The sequence below is a fragment of the Glycine max genome, chromosome 3 (genome assembly GCF_000004515.6).
Source record: "Glycine max cultivar Williams 82 chromosome 3, Glycine_max_v4.0, whole genome shotgun sequence".
In the NCBI taxonomy this organism is placed as follows: Eukaryota; Viridiplantae; Streptophyta; class Magnoliopsida; order Fabales; family Fabaceae; genus Glycine; species Glycine max.
The window spans coordinates 40,087,471-40,108,652 of record NC_016090.4 but is presented as its reverse complement, the minus strand read 5'-3'; the positions used below and the strand labels follow the sequence as shown (position 1 = coordinate 40,108,652).

Sequence of the window (21,182 nt, the reverse complement as noted above, 5' to 3'; positions counted from 1 at the left end):
ATATATATATATAAGGAAAACATGATGAATAATCAAATAATTCAGTCAAATTTTCATTGCTTTATAAAAATAATTACCCCCTCCCCCCTAAGATTACCTACCTTATTCAGTCAATTTATACCAAGCAGGCTTGTTCATAAGGTCAATAGGAACCAATTTGATCTTGTCTTGTAAACCCTAACGTACAAAAAAATAAATCAATTATTCTAGCAAACACAGGAATGGGTGAACAAATACTTTAGACAGATAGAGAAAATAACCTTGTGTTCCTAGTGATCCATACTCGTTGTGCAGATGGGCACGAATAACTCATGTACAACCTAAAAGATAAAAAGGGTCCAATATGAGAATATTTTTTTTTGTTTCTGGATCAGAAATCACGCTTGTCCCCAAATCCATTGAATTAGAAAATCTATGGTCATGCAAAGTTGCAAACCTCGAAACAAAACCATGAAAACAGGGTGAATTATCCTGATTGTTCCATCAAAGAGAGGTTGGCACCAAGCGTAGGAGGAAACGAATTGATTCAGATAAACAGTCACCAAAATTTGGATTTGGGAATATGAATTGAAAGAAATAATTAAATTCTTAAGCAGTAGCCATTGATCTAATGATTTTGCGAAATGCTAGCGATCTGATAAATGATGCAAAGAAGAGAGGCGTTTACTTGCTACATTCAAGGAAACCGTTGCTTAGTTTTTACATTAAATTTTTAGTCCCGTGCTGGCACCAGAGTGATGATTTCTTTGCCTTTAGTTTTCATACTAAGTGTGAATGTTATAAGAAGCAGCTTTTGTCTTTGGTAGTGTATAATGAATTAATAATGTCTTTTAATTTGTAAATTATTATATATCTATCATCATCAATTGGTAAGAAACAGAGTCAACCACTGACCAAGTTATCGGGGATAATTTCATATTAATTCTGACAGATTAATCTATCTGTAAGCTAACTGAAGTGAAGGGTGGTTTAGAATAGTGCTTTCTTTCTTTATTTGAGATGATTGTTGAATGTCGAACATTTCTTGAATGATAAAACTCTTTTTATTTGTCTTATTTTGTTTCTATTTTCCTTAGTTGCACTTTTTGTCATCCATTTTTCATTTTTTTTTTATAAATTTTGTCACTGAATTTTTTAAGTTTTGCATATTTTGTCACTAAACTTTTTTTCATATTTTGTTATGAAATTATCAAAATTTCATGTATCTTGTCACCTAATTTTCAAAACAAATATGCTTAACTAAAATATAAGGGTAAAGTGTGCAAAATTTTAAAGATTTGTTGGCAAAATGCGTAAAATTTTTGAAAGTTATGCGAGGTTTTTTGTTTTTCTTAATTTCATTAAAGTATTTTATATTTTTTTTCATTTCAATTTATACAAATTAACCTCGTTTCACATTTTATCATTTTTTTCGTAAATAAATTATTAAATAAAATTTGGGATGGAAAACTTAATTTTAAAAGTGAGAAATATTGCAGTAATTTTTTTTTATAAACGAAGGTTTGCTAGCCTTACCTAAGCGCTTATGATCCCAACTAGGTTTCCAAAATTTTATAAACCAGTTACAATTTCATTCTCGTGCGGCTCTTCTACTATAACTTAACTAACAATCGCATGCAGTTGAGTATGCTAAAAGAATAGGTGAAAGTTAACTCGCTAATTGATTAATGGAAACTTGTGAATAATTTTACATGTTCCTACTCGGTTTAAAAAAGTTGTCTATCTTTTAAGGTAAAAAAAAAAAATCAGAACAAAATATACTGATGATAAGCACATAACATCAAGTCACCAATTCCAAGTCAAACTTGTCTTCAACTTATTTATTATAGATTGCGGGACTATACATTTGGATGTTCCCATACAAAAGCATTAATGAGAAGTCAAAGTAACAAGCAAATAGAACACATCATTTTTAAACTGAAAAAGCATTCTATCAGAAAAGTAGCCCACAACAGCAAGCCAGCCCACAGCAACAAGCCAGCCCACTGCCACTCATCAGGCCCAAGCTCAACATTGCTCCTAGAAGTTTCTAGCAGTTTCTAGTATATTTGTTGATGCTATGAGCTGTTTATGGATGAAAACTTAGACAAAAATGATGAAATGCTCACTTCATTTGAATTAATCATTGGCAGCATACATTAAAATATATATTGCTATATCAAAGGATAAGAAGGAATCTATTAAAAAGACACCTATGCAAAATGATAGCTAATAACAGCTATACATGACAGCTGCATAAACAGTTCATAGCATCAAAAAATATTCTAGAAACTTCTAGGAGCAATGTTGAGCTTGGGCCTGATGAGTGGGCTGGATTGGTGTTGTGGGCTGCTTTTCTGATACATTCCACAAATGGAAATAAATCTTTATTGACTACTATATCTTAAAAGCATTCCACATTTCCATATCTTTAAACACCATGCAGCGGGGCTGCAATTCACGTTCTCTGTTAAGCCTACAGAGTATAAACATGAAAAACGTTTAGCAAACTAGCAAAAAGCATAAACAAGACAGCAACCACAAATTTTCAAACAAAATGATCCAAAATTTATCATGAGTTGATGAATGAAGTTCATAATACCAAAAACTTTTTCTTGAAAGCTTCCAGATATTCCTCCCTGTCAACTTTTGTCTGCTTATAACCATCGATCTTATTCCCCTCCTGCATTAACAATTGACAAAATCATGTACATATTTTGGAAAAGAAAAATCTAACGAAATCAAAATTAGGAGGATGGTCGGGCCTTATTCAAATAGACCATTCCATTTCATCTTATAGATGAATGCGAACTTAATTAATTTCAAATTACTATGTTCTTGGATTGCACAGAACTACGAACCTGAATCCATGTGGCTAGTTTGGGTCTTCCTGCTGTGATGTCGTGCTTAAAAATTTCAGAGAAGACAATTTGGAACCTTTCAAGAAATGAAACATAGGCAATATCCGCCTGATGATAACCACAATTTATAAATCATCAGAATGTTGGTTGGGGGAAAAATATCATGCATTTTTGCTTATAATAAAACAATGTTTTTATTACATCATGATATATTAAGGGCTTCTATTTTCCTTCTAACTAGATCATATATGAATCAGAATTCCACAAAATTTTCTGGTGAATGAATACAATTGCTCTTAATGGCCAATGAACTTAAAAAAATCTCAAGATTGATAAGAATGTCAACTTACCAAACTAAATTGACCAAGGAAAAATGGTCCATCATCAAATTTACCAAGAGCATTCTCCAGGTAATCAAAAGCAGCACCTGATTCAAATTATATATCAAATTTAAACCATCCAATATCTCAACATATTTTCTTTTGACTCAGAAACTTTAAAAACTTACTGGTTTGTTGTATAGGATCTCCTTTAAATGTAGGGTATATGCCACTGGTGAATGTATCAACATGGGATATCAACTGCTCACCAAATTCTCTCTTGGCAGGATCCTGGAAAATTCCATTTAAAAACAGACATATACCCTAGGAAATGGTTGGCAATAATGTATGGAATAATTAATATTAATATATAGTTCTTACAGTGGGGAATAGAGGTGCCCCTTCAAAGTTGGCATCTATATATCTTATCAAATCAAGACTTTCTCCTAAAACCTTGCTATTGTGCTCCAACGAAGGTACCTATAGCATAAGAAGAAGAACGTGATATGATCAATCAAGCAAATCAAATAGCTTTCACCACTTAATATATGACCACGTACGGTATCTCTACCTTATTCGTGGGATAAACTTTTTCCTTATACCAAGCAGGCCTGTTTTTAAGATCAATAGGAACCAATTCGATCTTGTCTTGCAGTCCCTGTAGTTCACAAATCATCACTAATTAATAAACAAAAGGGACAAAGCTTTCATTGATATTTCAAAGAGAACTAGATATTAGGGATAAATTTTAACAGAGATATTTTTTAATAAAAAAAACAAGAAGGTAAAATGAAGGTTAAATAAATCAGTAAGCCCATGATTTTTTTTTATAGAAAAATTTAATTATATCTTTAAACTATTTTTTTTATAACTGAATCTTTGATCTTGTAAAATATTTGTAATGTCTAAAATTAGTTTATGTTGTTTGAAAAAAAATCTATGAGGGCTTTATTTACACCAGATGTCTAAATACAAAAATTGTAAATCAAGACCTAATTACTAATCCTTTTGGTTTAAGGTTCTAATTAAAATGTTTCAAATAGCTCAAAAACTAACTTATATATTAAATCTAAACTAAATTGAGTACTAAAATCAACTTACATACTTCAAATTTTACAGAGGTTAAATGAGAGCACTTGTCTAAAAGATGCATGGTGAAGAAAACAACCTTACAGTTCCTAGTTATCCATGCGCGTTGTGCAAAAGGGCACAGATAGCAAATGTATAACCTGAAAAGACAATCCAAGTTAACACACTCATAATTAGATTATTATATTTATAATAAGAAGCAAAATAATGGACAATAGGGTAATTGGATTAATGGAAGACTATAATTACTGACAAAAACAGAGTTGATTGATAGATGCCACACCTTGTGGTTCCATCAAAAAATGGAAGTGGTTCAGAGATGGAAGTTAAAGCAGGAGGGCGGACTTCTAACACACTCCTGAATTGACAAAGGGACACAAGCTTAGAAAAGATGAAATGGTCAAATTACCATGCACCAAAATTGTTTAGAAAGTAAAGAAACGTATGATATAAATCTTACGGAGTTGCCATTGATATATATCTTTTCTCAAAAAAGGTGATCAAGTAATACACTTAGAGCAAATACTGAATGACACTCGCATAGAAGAGAATGTTGTATTTATAGGACATAATTAAATTTGTACTGTTAAGCTTGAAGTCGCAAGCAGTGACGATATTTCTACACAAGTGGGGGCGGCACCAAGCATTAGGTACGTTTGAGATTTGAGAGTCTGGCGGCTAATAGCTATTCAAAGATTTTCATGAATGCGTAGCCGTATCTGAAGGAAGAGGTGCAAAATTATTTTATGTTAATTGCAAATAATTCTCATTAAGCAACAAATCTTGCTTAAAGCGGTGTTGTTCATTTTGAATTTTGAGAAGTCTATATATACGAATTCTTACAAAAAATGAGATAAAAATTAGTACTATATATGATATCAACTGTTTGATATTCAAATTACCACTTTTCAACTTAAGTGTTAACTTTCATACATGACCAATTAGTTATTTGACATCAATTATTTGATATTTTTACATGGTTAATTAATTAGAAATGGTCTTAAATATATTTTTAATATACATGAAAAATTATAATTAAATTACTATGAAAAATTATAATTAACATACATGAAAAATGGTCTTAAAGAATTACATTCTAATTGAAATTTTCAACTTAAAAAATAATACAATAGGATTATAATTTTTTTATAAAAAATATCAAATTAAAAATTTAAAAATGTAACCTAATCGAACTAACATGAAAAATTTGAATTAAATTGGTGGAGATTGAGAAGCATGTAGTATGGACATTTGAATCTACACTTCCTTATTTAAATTATATTATGCATCTCCTATTGCATTTCAAAATTCTCATTCTAAAATGGTGTTTTAGAATAGTATGTAGTTGGACTCACTATTCCAGCCCAGGCCCAGTAGCCCATACGCAGAGAATCGAGAAATTAAAATTCAGATGTACTATACTACTATTTCCTGTAATAACATCAACAATTTGTTTAATTGCAATTTAGAACAGGAATCCCACGCCACTTGCAATTCCATCTCGGTGTTTGATTCTCTGCTTCGTCCTTTCATTCCTCTTCCGAATCGTTAATCGTTCGATCGATCCATCTCCCGCTTCCAATGACAACCCCTACCGACAACAATAACAACCCTGCACAGGAAAACCCTAACAAAACCCTAGACCCCACCGAACCAGATCCAATCCCTGCCACCGAGGACGACGCCGCCGCCGACACTAAGGACTCCGACGCCAAAACTTCCCCGCCGCCCGATTCTGGAAACGACGCTCCGCTCTCCGATATTCAGAAGAAAATGCGCCGCGCCGAGCGATTCGGCATTTCCGTCCAGTTGTCCGAGAAAGAGAAGCGCAATTCCCGAGCCGAAAGGTCCAATTCCAAATCTATCTATTAGTGTGTTGATTTGGATGCCCTAGTAATTTAGGTTTGTCTTAATTGGACGTTTTCTCTACATGCAGATTCGGCACTGGTTCCGCTTCGCAGGGATCAGAGCCATCGAAATCGGAGGAGCTGAAGAGGAAGGCTAGGGCAGAAAGGTATCACTTTTTATTTCCCCTTTTTTTTCCTGACAATCTCTGAATCATTTATTTTTCATTGTGAAATGCAAATGAACACTTTTACTTATCCTGTTTCACAGGTTTGGAATGCCTAGTCCTACTACAACTTCTGACGAAGAGGCAAAGAAGAAAGCTCGACTTGCTAGGTTTGCACCTGCTTCCAAAGTTGATCCTCAAGAAGAAGATAAGAGGAAAGCAAGGGCTCTTAGGTGGGTACATCATACATGTCATAATTTTGTTTCTCCCAATTCATATTGTTTGTAAAAATCAAGCATGCATGGTGTCTTATTAGGTCTTTCTGTTTTGCTTTCCCAGGTTTGCGAATCCATCATCAACTTCTATAGCTAATGTTAATGGTGAGGGAAAGATTGAGCCGGTAAGACCCTTTTTTCACTTCCAATGCTTTGAGTCATACAAAGATGAAAAAAAATGTATTTTTGTGTTGACTGTTGTTCTGTTTGTTTTGTTTCAAGGCTGCTATTGCAGGCAATGCTGGAGGAGGGACCTGAATGACAGTTTGCGTCTTTAATTTGTAGGATTTTTTCTTGTAAGTCAATGATCTTTTGCTCTTGCTTATTAGCCTTTGCTTTGGCATATTGCATATCTGATTTGTGATATTATTCTCTCTTTTTTTTGGATTATGAGACTTTTTTCCTCAACTTTTACTGCAGTTTTTAGTTTTTAGCAGTTCAAGATTTGAAGAGCAACCTCCACACAGTTTCTACTTTTCAGCATATTAATCTCAGATGTGCCTATCTTTCATTTGTTCACTGATGCCCTCCTCTATGAGATGGAAGAGATTCAAGTGGTCTGAAGAAGCTTGTTTTTTGTTTTGTTGTAGCGTTGGCTTTATAGATGACAGCTTAAAAATCTTCATAGGGTTACTTGTCTTAAAAATCTTCAAAAAATTGAATTTTGGAATCTACAGCCTAAAAGAATTTAATAGATGAAGATATGCAGAAACAAAACTTTTTCTTGATTAGTTTCATCCTTATCGTGGTCTTTAATCTACTGCTTTTGAAATGTTCCTTATCATTATCATTATCATTGTGCTAAAAGGTAGTACAAGGTAGGTTTTTTTTTATCCAACATCATGCTGATCCAGAATGAGGTAATGTTAGGATAGGTTTTGTTGCTTGATATGTCTTGGAGGAGTGATGATTAAATGAGAAAATAGGCCCTCAAATAGAATATAGCTTGTTTGTAGGATGAACTTGTTTCTGGTTAATGCTATACATCTTTTGGGCATTGAGGGGAAGAGGGGTTAGAGTTAAGAGTTAACATTTCATCATCCTTAATCTTGAATCACTTTTTTTTCTTTTGGTTTTACAATGGTGTTTTGGGGGTAGTGTTCTTTAGGTTGTCTGTCAAATTGGCTGATGGCTTGTGTTTGAAATTGCTTTTCCTCAATCCTAGTCTCCTTTAGGTTGTTTGTTAGTGTTTTTTGCTTCATTGTTTTTCGATCTTATTTGAAAGTAGCTTTTAAAGCACATCACGTTGATTAGAAGCATGTTTCTTGAAAAGGGGATAAATATACTATGTTTGGGTACCTTGTGGAAATGTTATCATGTTTGGTATAGAGCTATTGCACTACTTTACTTTGGATCGGCAGAAATGTTGAGGCTCAAGTTCCTGGTACTATCTTCTGGCACTCAAGAAAAGAGTTAGCTGAATGTTTTGGTGGGGCTGAATTCTGTATGTTTTCAAGTCGGTTTTAAAACTCGGTTTATTTTCAAGGCTGTAGCTTCCAATTTTTATTATCTTTACTGTCACCTTAAGATAAGTTAAACCCTTTGAAGTTTGAAGATGTTTCGTTGTTTACTTGGTTGCCAAAATTCGGAATTGTACATTTGTAGGGCTGGATGTGGAGGGAACTCTTTACTTTTTGTTGTATTATTACCCTGTAATTTATTTTAAGCTTTGTTTGTTCTAATGTTTGAATGTTATATATTTTGCTAGCCTAGTATAAATGGAAGGACCGTTACTTCATGTGATTCATATTTAGAAATGACCCCCCAAGTTTATGCGAAACATTACATTTTTTTTTTTCGTGAAACACATCTTCAAAACAAAAAATTTAACACATTTATATTTAATTTTCTATAGCGTCGATCTTTTAAGGGAGATTAAGCTTAAGAAGATGGGGTATAACCTGTGGAATTTTCTTCCAATTCCCAGTCTGAGCCTCCCAAACTTATCAGGGTGCTCTAAACGAGGTTGAATTCCTGATACGGGTGTAAAAAAATTTTTTGAACTGATCCAAAATATAACGAACTTAAATTGTAAAAATTGAACTGTTTTGAGAAAAAAAATGAATAATTTTATAAAAACATTAACTGAACTGTTTCCATAATGGTTTGATTTTATTTTTTTATGGGGAGTGGTTTGATTTCTTTAAAAATCAAAATTTTGCACGGCACTATTGATGACCTATGGAACTGCAGGACTAGAATAGTTGTTCAAATTATCCAATTCCGTAAGATCTTGAGCTAACTTGGCTACAAGAGTAGTTTCATTAGTGGTATTTATACCGTGATTTCCGACAAATTTGTAACCGATGATAGTGTTAAATTTTTAGTAAACATTTTCTTCTAATTATTTTTACCATTAATTTCTTTCCTTATGTTTTATAACAATACAAAAAGAAGTCACAGGTCAGTGAATAATAGATGATATGTAATAGCGAAAAAAACCAGTTGTCTCCAAATGCAACACATTGTCTGACTCACTGATAAATGTTTGGTTTAGTCTGTATTTAACACTACTAGCGTTTAGAACTTTCAAAATCGCAAGCTAGAGAAGCAACAAGTTTTCGATACAACGTTTTTCTTATTGTCCTCGGTGCTGGCTCGTGGTGTGGGAAATATACTGAATGCATTTCCATAATGCCTACAAGGACAAATTAGTATGCAAATTACTAAGCTCAGCTATTATGCGCCCTTTCTTGAGCGTCCTGAGGGCGTAGATTCGTCGTAGTAAACACAAGATTGCACAAAAAATATATTTCTCGTTAACCAGATCATAAAACAGAACAGAAGTCTTAAACTTGATTGTTTATAGTGATAATTGCTTTATTTTTGTCTCCATATATGTAAATTGTTACTATTTACAATGACTAGTTAAGGAGATCTAACTTAGTTAATTGAACATGATGAGTGAATTATTATAAGAATTCCTGACACTCTCTTCAATTCCTACATAAAAAAAAAATACTACCAATGACTTTTCTGTTTATTTATTTATTGGTGGTGGAGTTGGGAACAATCTGTATAGATGCTCCTCTTTTCAGTATATCCTTTGATCACAGGTTTTGAAAGATTCAAACCATAATAACCTTCAAGCTTCAACAATAATCACAAACTGCTTTAAGGACATGGAAAAGTATGCTGCGGTTGTGGAAGTGTGATGTTAATATTATTTGCGTATCTTCTTTTTCATCTTTTGGTAACAATTTCTGTAGTAAACAGGAAGCGCATAATTGTTTGAACTAAAAACTTCCTCTAATTGAAGAGAGAGCTATTATCAATGAGTTTGTGATTTAGAAATACAACAATAACTGTAATGTCATCGTGGAAGTGTCTCCTCACTCCTTGTTCAATCTTTTGAAGGTCTGAGACTCTCATTTCTCTCTTCCTAGCCGCTACTCGAAGCGCCGCTTTCACAAGCCGCCTAGCAATTCCCTGTTACATGAATCACAAAACATTAATATTCATAGAGGACTCTTGCATTGCATAATAAGAGAACATACTTTAATGGAGAGGTAAAGGAACCTTACATTCCGAGGGCTGTTGCTGACTATATTCACAACCTCTTGGTTGCTGAGTTGCTCCCATAAACCATCAGAAGCAAAGATGATAAATTGATCTTCAGGGCGAAGTTTATGCACTGATATTGCTGGTTCATAACTAAGAATTGGCTTGAAGAAGGGTTCAGGTAGTCTAAACTTGTTCGGTAGAGGCTCCCTATTAAATTCGTCTTTCTTCAGATATGCATCACCTATGGATCTTGAAACCTGCAAAGGATAAATGATAAATCTGTTAACTTGGAATCAACACGATTTTGTTGTTGTTGTTGTAGCTTATAGCCTTCTCAACAATGTCAATCATAAGTCATGACCGACCAATCATGAATGGCACTCATCATTCTCCCTATAGGTATATAAGCACGTTACTTTTACTTTTTGAGTTTTTGAGTCTTCTTGCTTAAAGGGTTTGGCTCTAGAATAAACAGTTACTTTTAGAGAAATGCTCATGTTTTTTTTTTTAATCTTTCATAAAGAAAAAGATCACTAAAAAGCTTCCTCATTAACAACTAGTGCCATGAATATATCGACTTTGTACCTGTATGATGCCTTTCACACGCCAAACATTGTGTTTCATAACCACGATTTGTGGATCATGAGGGTGCTTGGTCCGAACATCATCTCTCTCAGTTTGGATGTTAACGTTGTGCTCTGCAGACAATTGGATAGCTGTTGTTTCCCTTGTTGCTCTCTCCACTCTCCCCAACACCGCCCTCGAGTCTCCGGCATTTGCAACGTATAGCATGCCGTTGCAAATTATCCCCGCCAAACAACATGTACCTGCGGATGCTATCTGTGGCTTGCTTAGCCACTGTTTCCTCACAACAGACAGAAAACCCTCTTCTGTTGCTGAAAAGGCACTTTGTATAACATTCTCCGATATGCCTTGATGTTCACCAGCCAAATCTGTTTCACACAGAAAAATGCATCACCACAAATGATATTAATAATGAGAGAACAAAATTATGCTTGTTATGGAGTAAGTTTCTTAAACATCTATCTTTTCAATTTAACGTTGTCTTTAGGCAAATACCAACCAGTATGGTAAGGATACTGGTTAAGGATACTGATTAAGAAACTAAAAGCAATTTTTTTTTTTATGGAGATGCATAAAATTTCATTGTTCGTGACATTTTTACTCTCTCCTACGATTTTCACACTGAATACTTTCTTTTTTTTAATTTCTTCACCAATATTAGTTAGCAAGATCCTTATCTTTATACATGATACTTGTTTCAATTTGATTTTCAAATAGGTCTTTATACTTAAAATCATTAACAATCCAGTTTTCACTGTCAAAAAATAGGGTCCAATTGTTCGAATTATGTTACTTGGCAGTTTTGGTTGTGAATGGTTATAATTTTGAATACATGGGTTAAGGAAGAACATATTAATGCCTTTTCGCAGTCTTCAGTTCATTTGAAAAGTATCAAGAGGAAAAAAAATACTATACTTCCAATAAATACACATATGCTTATAAAATAAAGTTAAGGGCATATATAACATACCTTTGAAATTGCAGAAAAGATTGTCACTGACAAACTGCGAGGCTGCGGTGCCACCATGACCATCATATACACCTACAAAGGTTCCTTGAGGACCCAAATAGTCAGAAGTCAATGGTCCAGATTCAAGTTGGCTACGATCCTCTAATGAACTATTAGCTTGAATCACAGCCATTGAGAAATCTCCATAAAGATGGTTCCCCAAATCCTTGTACCATAGAAGCCCTTCAACTCGACCATTCACATCTCCATCATCACCCACCGCAGCTGGTCTCCAGCAGAATCTAACCATAGTTTTTTTTTGCAACAATCCTTTAAAAGTAATAAAAAATCAAGTTTTTCTTTAGCTGCTTATGCTTCACAGTTCACACGATCTCTTTTTTTTTTTTTTTTTCTGAAGTTGTTATATAGTATGTACCTAGGAAAAAACAGACATCATAGGATAAGAACAACCTTTAGCTAAAAACCAAGTTGGTATGGGCCAAACTAACTGAGAAGTGTACCTTGGGATGAGAAAAGCAAGTAGCTTTCATGCAAGTTCAGAGAATACTGATGGCGTGTTGGTTCTATGTACCTTGAACCTGAGCTGCATGCACTTGGGAGCTTCGAGTTGTGCCAATTTTCAGCAACAGACTTAGCTGTAAAAGCACATAAAAGACTCGATATGGCAGAGTTGGTCTAAGATTTGAGTGATGAAAGGAAACAAAACAATGGATAAGAAAAGGGTTTTGGATCTTTTTGACAGAGGATCTTCAGAGCACTGAGGCTAGATCTAAAGGATGAGAAAATGAAAAGAGATTTTAAACTACAAAGTCTGACATTGTAACTCATGTCCTTTCATATGTTTGTCCCACATGATTTTAATGAGTTTTGTGGCCATGTGGGTTCCCAAGGTTTTCATGGCTGGGAAAATTTCAGTTCCATCACATTAAAAGAGGGTATAATCCTCATTTGTTAGGTAACTTTGCTTGTCTACAATTTCCACTTTACATTTTTCTGGGTAAACGTCATGTTTTTTTTTTTTTTCCCTGGTTTAACTTTCGTGATAATTCATGACTTTACTAGATCTAGAGTCTAGGGCCCACCGGTTTTGCTGACCCTCTTACCATAATTGGTTCATGCACTTGATCTTTTCAACTGTAACAGTAGTTCTTTCGAGATTTCTGTTAAATATCTATTTGTTTTACTTGAGAATAATAGCGTGTTTGAAAACTCGTTGAAAAATAATTGAGTTAGATTTGAGAATTGAGATACATAAGTTATAATTATTAAACTGGAACCAAACATATTATCGATTGATTCCTATACGTCTGAATTTTAAGAAAAGTGTAAAATCTAGTTAAATGTAAATATCTGATAAAGAAAAATGAAAGTGAATTATAAAATATTAGGAGTAAAATATGTCTAAAAGTGGTTCTTTAAGACTTTAACACTACTTACCTAATTGATTTTGTGGACAAAAATGTTTCAGATGGTCAAATAGATTTTAAGTAAAAAGGCAAAGTTCACGTTTGCTTTGACCTAACAAATTTTACCAGGAAAAGAAAATGGACCATGTTAAAAGCCAGGTCATATCTATCTATGCAGTACCAAATTCATTCACCCAATTTCTCCTGTGTAGTCATTTCATTTCGATATGGATCAGCCTGGAATTTCTGTCACCGACTCACTGCATCATGAATCAACATTTTTCTTTTTTTCTTTTTTTTTAAGACAATTTTATTGGAGACCGTATAATATACTAAATGTAAGTACTTCTGACTGAGATTTAAACCTTAATTTGATATGTTAAGAGATATTAACCCTTTTGATAAACTCAACCCCTTTGGTATAAGCTTTTGAAAGTTATGATAGGGAAGGGTCACGAGGGACTTCAGCTGTTGCCATCACAAAAATATATGATACTTGGATAAGACATCTTGGAACTTGAAATCGTGCATGCATTCTCTGTAGACAACAGACTGTGGTTTTAATTTCTAATTCCTCAACCAACAATATAAACTTGTGGTCATCTTATAATTTGGTGAACGTGTATTAGTTAGCCAGCATTAGTTTATGGATATAAAAGGGGTTTTAAGACGGATTTAGCCATTATATATTGTGGTTATGGATGTTGGCAAAGTGAATGATAGTTATGTATGGGTTCCACTTATAATAAATTTGGATGTGAGCTCTTCATAGAATAGTTTTAAAAACAGGACCGCATGATACATCATATATATTGCATTAAAAGATTTTCAATGAATAGTCAGGCTAGCAGGTGGGCTTGTCAACTCAACTTCACTCAATATGGAAACATGAAAAACATAGATCCAAAAGAAATTATTAATGATAGTAACATGTACTCATCCTCAAATTTCTACCATACTTTTCTGCTGATGTTGATTTTTTTTTTTTGGATTATAATTATTTTTTAAATGGTTTTGATGAATTTTGATTTGTTTGAGATAAACTAAGCTGACATGTCTAAGGTGGACTGTTGATTGAGACTAAGCTTTAGTAGATGTTTATGGGAAGTGTTCTAAGTGAACTGAGGTTTGTAGTCTTCTTAATGTGGTTAGTTCCCCAATGAGGTTGAGACACCATGAAATTCTCACATACTAAAATCAATAAGAATTTCACCAAAATAATACTAGTGACATTGATTATATTTATAGAGATGTGAGGTGGCTAAATTTCTTAGTATGAAAACCAAGGCCTGGATCTCACAAGCAATAATACTTTGTCTTAGGATATCAACGGACCGGGTAACTTTATTTTAGACTTGATCCAGTGTTCACACTAAATCACAAGTGTATGTTAAGAATGTTGTTTTTAGTATTGACCTTGGTTAACATGGTGACTCAATGATCGGATCAAGATTGATCATTTTATGGATTGAACCTAAGTTCAACCCATAACGAATATATTTATTAAAAAAATTAATTAAGAGAGTTATTTTAAAGTTTTCTTTTTTGTGTGAACAATAATTATACCGAGATTAAAATTTAAGTCTCATGCATATTACGTAACTCCCTACCAGGCCGACTCTAGTGGTAGAGACATTTTAAAGATGATAGTATCTTATATGAAATATTTGCTTGACAAAAAAAAATCTTATATGAAATATTTTGTGCTAATTTATTAATAAAGTTAATAAATAAAAAAGTTAAATCAAAAGCATAACAGAATTCGTTAAGATTATGAATTTATGATAGAGAAACATATGGCTCCTGATCTTTGAAGTCCTGTATGTACAACAGAACAAATAGTGTCTTTTTTTTTTAATAATGGAATTTCATAAATGAAAATCGTACATATGAGATGTGACTTGATCACCATAACTTATTACACAATAAGATTATTTTATTAAGGATAGTTACTTTTGATTTTGAATTTTTCATATTTCTATCTTAATTTACCATAAAATAAATATTTGTACACTTTACCGACTAAAAAAATAATTGTCGTCGTGATTAATAATTTTTTATATTATTCAAACAATTCAATCTTAATTTAAACACATTAATTAATCAATTGATTAAATTAATAAATTAATCCTTACAAATTTGTGTGGATTAATCATATGCCCTTTCTCATAATTTTTCGTACTTTTGAACAAGTTAATAGATAATATTTTTTACCTTATCATATTTTTTTTTTTATAATTATCCATATGTTTCTACTCCAAAATTTATGAAGAATTTGAGATAATTATACTTGGGTTTACTTTTTTAAACATGGTTGAGATTTGCGTGAATGTTCAATATCTTGCGTAATTTTTCTAAACATAGAAGATCTCAAATAATTCTTGAAAATAATTTATTTAATGATAAAATATTAAAACTAAATTTAAATCACTGATGATCTATTCTAAGATTTTCATTTGCAAGAGGTCAATTTCATTTTAAGACTCCTAGAAGATCTGGATTGCTAGCAAAAACTTTGCAACAGAACTTTTAATAATACAATAACACTAGTACATGGGATGCTCGATTATTAGAATGCATGTTACTTGTCATATATAGGTCAATTGCTGGTCTTTCTTTGTGAAGCAAGTCATCATGCTTCCTTTATTTCCAAGGTAGTAAGACTAAAATGCCCAACAACTCTTTAACTAGCTAGTGTATTATACCCCAATGGCTTAAATAAATTTTTTATTTTTCGAGAAATTTATGATTTTAATGAATTTCTCAAAAACCCTTTTTCATTTCCGCATAATCCTTCCAATACTTCTATTATTTGTGAAAGTGACATTCAACTTACCTCATATAATATGATATGGAGTTGATGTGAATGATTTTATGACACCTATATCTTCATATCGCTCTCATATTCCTAAATCCTAATTTTAGAAACCTTAACTCTAATTCTTGAGATTTCGTTTCCAAATTTATGTAATTCTTTTCAATATGAGGCCAACAATTCCAAGGGTATTTACTTCATCAAGGATTTATTTTTTTACAAAAAATTGATGATTGAGAAAGAGATTGGTGAAAGAAGACAAGAACAAGGTGGGATCGAACAAATTAGAAAATTAGAATGAGGAGGGATCTGAGTCAAATTAAAAGGAAGTAAGTTCAGAAGTTTTAAATTTATCTATAGAGCAAATTTCACTACATAATACCATAACAGTTGCTAAAACTCTTATTCAATTTGGAGTTTAATGAATATGTATTATGAATGCAAAAGATTTTACATTGTGAATTCAATTTGATATCGCAAATATCCTCCGGAAAAAAACAATCATATTTGACCTTTTTATAATTATTATGGCCTATAAAATAACTCTTCCAATATTTAACATAACTGCATATTAATACACGGTAAACTAATTTATGTTTTTGATGATCACACACATTTCATTTAAATACAGTTTTATTGATTAAATTTACCTAAAAAATTATAATTTTATTTATTATTATTTTATATACACACTATTTACCTAATGTCAATTTTCAAGAGTCATATTTTAAATCAATATTTATAAATTTTATCCAAAAAAAATATATCATTTTCATCATAAAAAAAGCATCTCTCATCTTTAGTCATTTTTATAAATATAAAATGGTATTTTATCATAATTTTACTTTACTTTTTAATATAAAAGCATACATTAAACATTAAATAAGCAAATGAAATATTATTTTAAGGAAAAATCTAGTAAAGAAAATCTAATCAAGACAAACTCAAGTTTTAAATTTATTTCATTCAAGTAAACTTGAACACACTCGGTTGACTTGGTCTCTCGAGTTTACACTCTTAACCTGATAAACTCGATCCCTAACCATCCATGTGTGGGCACGTTTGTCCAGCGTGAATGTTTGTGATGGTTGCCAAGTGATCAGTGATGTATGCTAAAGCAGCAAATCATAAAATTCTCCTGTTATGATTTTTCAGTCTATAAACCAGCAAGTCCAACTATGATAATGTAAATGAAAGCTTTTCTTTCTATAATTAAATGTTAGTTTGTTAGAATGTAGTTGTTAGCAGAGAAAATCGAACCGGCTTTCTTTTTCCTTTTTTTTTTCTGCCTAATGTAAATGGAAGTTACTACCTCACAGGAATCAAGTGATGACTGCATTCAATGAATCGAAATTTTCCAGAAGTGCACACACTATAGAAAGAAAGGCACAAGAAAACAGCATGGCCAAAAGAGTTGTACCCCAAAGTCAAAATCCTAGAACTAACACCAAATCCTCACTTTCACATGCTTTATGTGATAAACGAAACCATAACTCACATGAGCTTTATTACTCTTCTGCTAGTGATCTTAATAACTTAATAGTATTAGTTATTACCAAGGGCCACACGGTCTAATGCTGTTCCCATCAAATTAATTTGCATTCTATATATTTCTCACCTCCAAACATTCATTAATATAGAAACAACTTAGCATTATTACTATCTCAATATGCATTCTATAAGGTTAATATCGGCAACTTAAATCATTGGACTTGAATTCCCAACTTAAATCTAGAGCTTCAAGTACTCTTCCATTAAATGGTTTTTATTACAAGTGGCCAGTTATGTTACTGGAAAAGTCACAGCAAGTAGGGACAGTAAGTTATGGTGATTTTGAGTTTAAAGCCTGAAACATATCCCCAAGTTCAAAATTGGTTGCCATCACAAAGAAATTAAATTGAAGGATAAAAACTACTCAGCATAATGTCTCCGCAATGCATGTTCGAATGTAATACCTGCTATTATTAAATTGGATTTGAGTTATGGCAAATATTTTCAGGGAAAGCTTTAGTTGGGCTTGGATTTGAGCTACAATGAATTATAACCTTTTGGCAATGATTTCGAGCTTGAAAGTGAAAGCCTGACATAGAGCCAAACAAAATCAGCCAATAAATATTCAATTATAAGATCCAAATTTTTCGTCAAATGCAATGATTCCAATTTCATCTTGGACACCTGTTTCCATCATTCTTCAAATTATCTGAGCTTTGATTTGGATTATTGCCCAAAATTTGAGGGAGGAAGTTACTTTGGTCTGAATTACAATCTTTGGTAGTCAATGGACTATTATGGGTCTGAACGAGTACACATTCTTCTGCTACATAGTGGTTGTGGACTTCATTTTCTAACAAAGCTGGATTCACTGTATGAACTAGCTTCGTTTCATTTGCTTCTGAATCTCTAGAAACAGCACTACATAAGGATGATCCGCAAGAATCTTCACATATCTCAGACGAAGGAGATTTTTGCCATGATGGGGTGGTCACATTATTGAAACACTCAAGCTTCTTCTTCAAAAGCTTAAGCTTTCTTTCTGCTTTGTCTCTTAGTTTTATCTCTTCTTTAAGCTTCTTTTCCAGCTCAACAAACTGCAAACCACCCAATAATTTTTTTCTCTTCAATTTTAGGGAGTGAAATAAAATCTAATAAAAAAGTTTTCTAGCAAAAACTAGAATGCTTCAGAAAACACAATAGCAATGCCATTTTCTTTCCTTAATCTAAATTGTCTCTTGAATGAAACAACTAGCAATGTATGAAATTACCTTGTTGCCCAATGATTCTGCTTCTTCTTTTGCCACCCTTGAAGCATGTCTCTCTGCTAGTAATCTCCCTCTGAGGCACTCTAGAGTATCCAAACCATTATGTCCTTCCATGTTCTTGCCACTGAAACAACCATTTGAACAATGTGAGTTCCATTTTATTTCTTTTTTTCCTTGCCAGTGAGATAGCACATTTTAAAGAGTAATGTGTGAGAGAGAATTTAGAAATCCACCTCCATGCGTGGTTCTGCTTAATAGTGGCAGCTGTTATTGGCTTATTATCGGACCTTAGGCCACAGCAAGTTGCCATCTTTGAGTGTTGCAGAAAAGTGCTAGTAGTGCTGTCTATGATCACGGCTTCAGATCAGAACTGAAAGTTTCTCTTGTCACTGTCACTGTTGTTTTATAGAAAACAAGAAAAGGTGATGATTCTGGTTTATTTGAAAAGAGAACACGTATTGTGTAACTGTACAGATTAAAAAATATGCCAATCGGTGCTGTGCAGAACAGAACGTATTTGTAAGAAACTTTTTTGTATGTGTTTTTATAATTAGAGAGGTTTAAGAAGGATAAGAAATACAAGTATCATAATCATAATAATAAAAAAAGGAAATGCAAGTATCATATACTTGTATAGAGAAAAAATAACAATATTGTAAACATATGTTATATAAAATGACTGATGTAATAGAGATTAAAAAATTATATGAATAATATAATTTTATATAATCTTGTAAAATGGCAAGACATAGCTTGAATTTCTTTTAGTTCATGTTAATTTAAAGTTCTCGATCGATGATTATAATGCTCGAGTTATGCATTATCATTAAAAATGATAGTTTTTTTTTATTACTGACATAGTTGCATCATGGATTGCAACTTGAAATCAATAGTCTCTTGTAAAAAATATTTTAAAGAAAGTTTTTTTTATTTTTATAATGACCTCAATGAGATTAAAATCTACAGTCATGTGTAAACTACTAAATCTAGTGGATTAAACAAAAGCCGTATTACTTGAGAAAAGATATTTATCATTTGTGCACCATATTAATACGCAATATTATTTATTATGCACATCCTTCCCTTATATGCTCAGTTTAATGCCTAATCTCCTTAGTTTTTTCCACCATCTCATCTCCGTAATATTATATCAATATATATCGTCTCACGGGCGATCTCTAGCTTCAAAAAATTCTTAAGGCTTATAATATAATAAATAATAATAAAAACTTCAAGTTTCAATAACCAATGAACAGAGCTTTGCAGGCGACCAAGCAGGAAAAAAAAGTAATTTTCTAAATCAATCGCAACTATAAATTTACATTGCCCGAATGATTAACCTTCTGCTTGATTTGGATAGAACTTCTTTCTTTGTCTGCAGGTTTCAGTATATAAAAAATGTTTCATGTATATGTATTATCAGTGTAAAAAAAACATTATCAACTAATAAAATATACTTAAAAAACTAAAATTAATAATGAAATAATTTTTTGTGTGATATCAAAAAAATATATTACTAATTTTTTTACTATATATATATTTTTTGAAAGAGAAGACTAAAACTCGAAACCTTTGATCGGAAAGAAATAACCCATGTTAGTTGATTTTCTCTGGTTTATAATTATAATATATTAATATTAATAATGAAAAAGTAAGTTATATCAGTTAATATAACTATTAATAAATTATTTTTTCCTCTAAATTATACATTTTTTTGTTATATGTGTGTGTTTTAAAGTAATTATTCTAAAAATAGAGCATATTTCCTTAGAATTGGATATTGTAGGGATCCTTAGCCTTCATTCCTCATTGACCATTGTAGTATTGACAACCACGAAGAGAACTATGGGTACAACATACCAAATGGGCGAGTAGGCCCAAGTCGTTATTATCATACCAAACTATGCGTGCATTCTAGAAAGTAGTAGCGGAAGTGTTCAAATTCATGTTTCCATTAAAACTCTAAACACTGAACAATAAATTATCATTATGAGGTTTCGTATTAGGGTTGCATTGCACTCAAAGAAATGGATTAGCATTATTAGTGGCAGTTTATTTACTTGATTTTGCGATACATGATGAATCATCAAAGCCTTCCACCTAACTACATGCATTAAAGAAATTCTATCCATAAACAAATGCAAAGAAAGAACTCTAAACTTCCACCTTTATTATTTGACATTTTGCCTGAACCACTCCATTTCTATTTAAGGGCATACTATCCCTCCTTTTGAGTAGGGTCACAAACCCAAGTCCAATTGTTAACAACATTGCTGCCATCATGTGCTTCCATCTTCTTATGTAAACATTTTAGTGAGGATTGTCGGGGAGCGGGTTCGTCTTTATTACTTTATTTAATGAATATCTTTCCACATGCATGTGAAGATCTAACCAACCTAATACAAAAGTGTACTATAAGATAAAGAGAAAAAATAAAATAAAATAAATATATTTTCGAGAATAAAATACACTCTCAATTGTTTATAAACTACTATTAATAATATAGTGACAAAAATGTAATGAGAATTTAGCAGATTAAATAATATGTATAAATTATTATAAACTTTTAACATTATCACAAAAAAATATATTGTGACAAAAGTAATTC

The 21,182-nt window shown here is 32.3% G+C and overlaps 4 protein-coding genes and 1 non-coding gene across 5 annotated transcripts; 1 reads left to right on the top strand and 4 right to left on the bottom strand.

Annotated features, from left to right (window-relative positions):
* Positions 1 to 1,961: 1,961 nt before the first annotated feature.
* MIR10199 (microRNA MIR10199) lies at positions 1,962 to 2,028 on the bottom strand. Its single transcript, NR_161657.1, has one exon. It is a non-coding gene; the product is annotated as a microRNA MIR10199 (primary transcript).
* A 65-nt stretch (positions 2,029 to 2,093) lies between these two features.
* GSTL1 (glutathione S-transferase) lies at positions 2,094 to 4,780 on the bottom strand. The gene is made up of 10 exons (NM_001255211.3): positions 4,710 to 4,780; positions 4,533 to 4,607; positions 4,329 to 4,389; positions 3,732 to 3,818; positions 3,542 to 3,640; positions 3,349 to 3,451; positions 3,191 to 3,267; positions 2,841 to 2,948; positions 2,582 to 2,662; positions 2,094 to 2,455 (listed from the first exon to the last, which is right to left on the bottom strand). Exons 1-10 carry the CDS (start codon positions 4,718 to 4,720, stop codon positions 2,450 to 2,452), a joined length of 708 nt encoding a protein of 235 aa, NP_001242140.2. The 5' UTR covers positions 4,721 to 4,780; the 3' UTR covers positions 2,094 to 2,449.
* An 899-nt stretch (positions 4,781 to 5,679) lies between these two features.
* Positions 5,680 to 8,217, top strand: LOC100816435 (protein MODIFIER OF SNC1 11). The gene is made up of 6 exons (XM_003521317.5): positions 5,680 to 6,096; positions 6,186 to 6,263; positions 6,365 to 6,493; positions 6,600 to 6,660; positions 6,758 to 6,831; positions 6,956 to 8,217. The coding sequence occupies exons 1-5, from the start codon at positions 5,831 to 5,833 to the stop codon at positions 6,791 to 6,793; spliced, it is 570 nt and encodes a 189-aa protein (XP_003521365.1). The 5' UTR covers positions 5,680 to 5,830; the 3' UTR covers positions 6,794 to 6,831; positions 6,956 to 8,217.
* A 1,459-nt stretch (positions 8,218 to 9,676) lies between these two features.
* Positions 9,677 to 12,690, bottom strand: LOC100815902 (probable protein phosphatase 2C 38). The gene is made up of 5 exons (XM_003521316.4): positions 12,095 to 12,690; positions 11,595 to 12,009; positions 10,625 to 10,992; positions 10,060 to 10,296; positions 9,677 to 9,964 (listed from the first exon to the last, which is right to left on the bottom strand). Exons 2-5 carry the CDS (start codon positions 11,881 to 11,883, stop codon positions 9,785 to 9,787), a joined length of 1,074 nt encoding a protein of 357 aa, XP_003521364.1. The 5' UTR covers positions 11,884 to 12,009; positions 12,095 to 12,690; the 3' UTR covers positions 9,677 to 9,784.
* Positions 12,691 to 17,634: 4,944 nt separating this feature from the next.
* LOC100815366 (uncharacterized) lies at positions 17,635 to 19,067 on the bottom strand. Its single transcript, XM_003521315.5, has 3 exons — positions 18,808 to 19,067; positions 18,578 to 18,698; positions 17,635 to 18,403 (listed from the first exon to the last, which is right to left on the bottom strand). Exons 1-3 carry the CDS (start codon positions 18,882 to 18,884, stop codon positions 17,978 to 17,980), a joined length of 624 nt encoding a protein of 207 aa, XP_003521363.3. The 5' UTR covers positions 18,885 to 19,067; the 3' UTR covers positions 17,635 to 17,977.
* Positions 19,068 to 21,182: the final 2,115 nt, after the last annotated feature.

Coding starts and splice junctions, on each gene's coding strand:
- LOC100816435 (XM_003521317.5), top strand. CDS start 5,831: ATGACAACCCCTACCGACAACAATAACAACCCTGCACAGGAAAACCCT. Junction 6,097..6,185: donor CGCAATTCCCGAGCCGAAAG/GTCCAATTCCAA, acceptor CTCTACATGCAG/ATTCGGCACTGGTTCCGCTT. Junction 6,264..6,364: donor AGGAAGGCTAGGGCAGAAAG/GTATCACTTTTT, acceptor CCTGTTTCACAG/GTTTGGAATGCCTAGTCCTA.
- LOC100815366 (XM_003521315.5), bottom strand. CDS start 18,884: ATGGCAACTTGCTGTGGCCTAAGGTCCGATAATAAGCCAATAACAGCT. Junction 18,699..18,807: donor AAGCAGAACCACGCATGGAG/GTGGATTTCTAA, acceptor TGGTTGTTTCAG/TGGCAAGAACATGGAAGGAC. Junction 18,404..18,577: donor CAGAATCATTGGGCAACAAG/GTAATTTCATAC, acceptor GGTGGTTTGCAG/TTTGTTGAGCTGGAAAAGAA.
- GSTL1 (NM_001255211.3), bottom strand. Junction 4,390..4,532: donor TTTTTTGATGGAACCACAAG/GTGTGGCATCTA, acceptor TTGTCTTTTCAG/GTTATACATTTGCTATCTGT. Junction 3,819..4,328: donor GGATAACTAGGAACTGTAAG/GTTGTTTTCTTC, acceptor TGTGAACTACAG/GGACTGCAAGACAAGATCGA.
- LOC100815902 (XM_003521316.4), bottom strand. CDS start 11,883: ATGGTTAGATTCTGCTGGAGACCAGCTGCGGTGGGTGATGATGGAGAT. Junction 10,993..11,594: donor TCTTTTCTGCAATTTCAAAG/GTATGTTATATA, acceptor TGTGTGAAACAG/ATTTGGCTGGTGAACATCAA. Junction 9,965..10,059: donor TCAGCAACAGCCCTCGGAAT/GTAAGGTTCCTT, acceptor TTCATGTAACAG/GGAATTGCTAGGCGGCTTGT.